The 3,007-nt window shown below is 47.3% G+C and overlaps 1 protein-coding gene across 1 annotated transcript in view; it reads right to left on the bottom strand.

Moving 5' to 3' along the window:
- Nucleotides 1-1,547: 1,547 nt before the first annotated feature.
- Ccr6 (C-C motif chemokine receptor 6) overlaps nucleotides 1,548-3,007 on the bottom strand; it is a 12,025-nt gene continuing 10,565 nt past the window's right edge. Inside the window, exon 2 of the mRNA XM_028782623.1 lies at nucleotides 1,548-3,007. Within this exon, the coding sequence (XP_028638456.1) occupies nucleotides 1,943-3,007 (1,065 nt within the window). The 3' untranslated portion in view covers nucleotides 1,548-1,942.

The raw sequence follows: 3,007 nt of genomic DNA, 5'->3' as shown, positions 1-3,007 counted from the left end.
TGTTCCCCATTTTCTATCTTAAGGGTTCTTAAAGCAAGACAAATAAAAAGACTCGGAATTATTAAGGCTTGTACATAAGTTTGTATTTTAATGTGGGAAAAGAATGGAGTAAGTCAAAGAGTTATGTTTCTAACGCTGGGCTGGGGAGATGGTTCAGGCGGCAAAGCACTCGGCTTGCAAGCACAAAGACCAGCTCAGTGGCTAGAATCTATGTAACAACAACAACAAAAACAAAAAACAAAGAAAAATCCCTGGTGGTGGTGCATGCCTTTAACCCCAGTGCTAGCAGAGGTAGGTGGACCGGGCTACCCCCACCCCACCCCAGGCCTCCTGCCTGGCAGTCTATTTACTCATTCAGCTCTGAGGCACTGAGAGACTTGGTCTTAAAAAAGAAGAAAAAACAAACAACCCACCCACCCCTGCCCCTGTAAGAAAAAGTCCAGAGCCTGAGGAATATACTGGAGGCTGTCCTCTGGCCTCAAAACTTGAGCAAACACACACACACACATACACACACACTCACACATGCACACACATATGCATACACTCACTCACTCACTCACTCACTCACTCACTCACTATAGATGTCAACAAAGGCATTGCAACAGCTCACTAACCATTCAGCTTCCAAACCATGTATCAGAATAGAACATGTCAGTATCTTGACATTCATATCAGCAACTTTTGTAATGTGATTTGCGTTTCCCCATCTCCAGTACACATTTGCCATCTGCTTATGCAGCCCTTTAAGAACTAGAGTGCTATGAGCTTCTGCCAAGACTCACTGAAACCTGTCTCTATGTCTAATTTGACTTTGCGTAGAGCCACCTTAAGACCAGTCTGAGAGCCAGACATAGTAGCACAGGCCTGTAATCCTAGCTATTTGTAGAGCCAAGGCTCTGAGATTGCCAAGTTCAAGACCTGCCTGGAGACCTTAGTGGATCTCTCTCTCTAAATGAAAGATACAGAAAGGCACTGGAGTACAAAAGGCACAGTGCTAGCACAATTGTAGGACACTATGTAAAACCCTACGTTCAATTTCCAATTTAAATGAGCAACAACCAAAACATCCACTTAATCTCAGAGGCCAGCTTCCCACTGCTCAGGGGCTTACTTGAAGGTCTTGCTGAGCACGATCTTCACCTCCGTCTCAGAACTGGAAGAAAAGCACTTTCAACTACAGACAAGCCACGTTTACCATCCACGGGATGAATGTTAAACTCTGCTAGAGTCTGCTAAACCCAGAACTGGGCCTGGAGCAGTATCCCAGCTTGCTTCCTCAGCCTCCACCTACCCTAGAGGGGAAAAGGGAACCACAAAGGTCTGCTTCCATCTGTGGAAGCAAGCTCACAGGCCAGTAGCAAGCCAAGGCACCCCACTTCCTACTTGGTCCCTGCCCCCCTCCGCCCAGTTTGATGTTCCAGTTTGTGGATGCTTGCCCTTGCCTTCCTCCTCCACAGCCTAGTGCTTGCTGAAAAGATAAAAGGGAACCGGTACAGGATCTTTGACTTGCTGTCGGCTTCACATGAGTTACAGGGGGGCTTTTGTTGGCTTCTCAAGTTACAGCCTTGTTTTGTGCTACGGGTGCTGGGGGTCACTAGATCTGTGATCCCCTTCATGGACGTTTCTGAACATGTTTACGTTCATAAGCACTTGGCAGTAATCTAGCACTCCCCACATCTTATTTTGTGGAACACCAACCCAGGAGGAGCTACAATGTTTCTTGTCAACCACACCTGGGAGAACTCAGCTGAGAGTGCTACTTCCCTGGGTCTGATCTCACAGGAAGTCTTTGCTGAATTTCCGTAGTTAACTGTACATATGTGGGCATCGCTTTTTCTTTTTCTTTCTTTCTTTGTTTTTTTTTGGTTTTTTTTTGTTTTCCATATATAATAGCAAGTTTCACAAAGGCTTTCGGGGCATATAGCTTTGTGCTCTCATGTTACATGGTGAAGGACGACGCGTTATCATTTTCCACAGTCTCACTGGTCTGCCTGGAGACATAGCTTTCTGAGTAAATCCGGGCACAGAGGAAGCCAGGCACCTTGTTCTTCCTTCTCATACACCACACATCCTTCATGATCTTCATGAAGTAGCTTCTGAATTTCTGTCCAATAAATGCGTACAACACAGGGTTGAGGCAGCAGTGTAGGAAAGCCAGGACCTCGGCCACATTCCTGGTGTAGGCAAGGACTTTCTCGGTGCTGCAGCTCCGGCCCACTTTGCCCATGTTGACCGCAGTCACGAGGAGGACCATGTTGTGGGGGATCTGAGAAGTCAGGAACACGAAAACCACTGCGATCACGACTCGGATGGCTCTGTGCCTCTTGGAGTTCTGGGCCTGCACCAAGGTCTTAATAATGAACAGATAGCAGAACACCATAAACAGCAAAGGAATGAAGAAGCCGAAGAACAGCTCCAGTCCCATACCCAGCAGTTTCCACGTGATGGGCTCCGAGACGGACTCGTACCGTGGCTCGCAGACCTCACGATCCTGCACCGTGTATTTCTTGTTGAAGATAAAAGTGGGGCTCGAGATGATGACGGAAATGAACCACACTGCCAGACAGATGACCTTACTATGTGTCAGTGTTCTGGAGCGTACCCGGAAAGATTTGGTTGCCTGGACGATGGCAATGTACCGGTCCATGCTGATACAGGCCAGGAGCAGCATCCCACAGTTAAAGTTGACCGCATATGTGCCTTTCATCAGTTTACACAGGGCGTTGCTAAAAACCCAAGTGTCGGTGGCATGAGTAACTGCCCAGAACGGTAGGGTGAGGACAAAGAGTATGTCCGTGATGGCCATGTTCAACAGGTAGACATCAGTCATGGACCTGGCTTTCTTGTAGAACACAAAGGTCATCACCACCATAATATTGCCCAGGAGGCCAAAAACACATATTAAGGAGTAGGCAATTGGTACAAACACCTTGGTGAACTCTCTGACCTCTTTTAGGGAGCATGGTATCTCACTTGGAGACACAGAATAATCTGTGCTGGTATA

Source organism: Grammomys surdaster, unplaced genomic scaffold, assembly GCF_004785775.1.
Source record: "Grammomys surdaster isolate TR1022 unplaced genomic scaffold, NIH_TR_1.0 810, whole genome shotgun sequence".
NCBI lineage: Eukaryota > Metazoa > Chordata > Mammalia > Rodentia > Muridae > Grammomys > Grammomys surdaster.
This window is presented reverse-complemented; position numbering and strand designations above follow the sequence as displayed.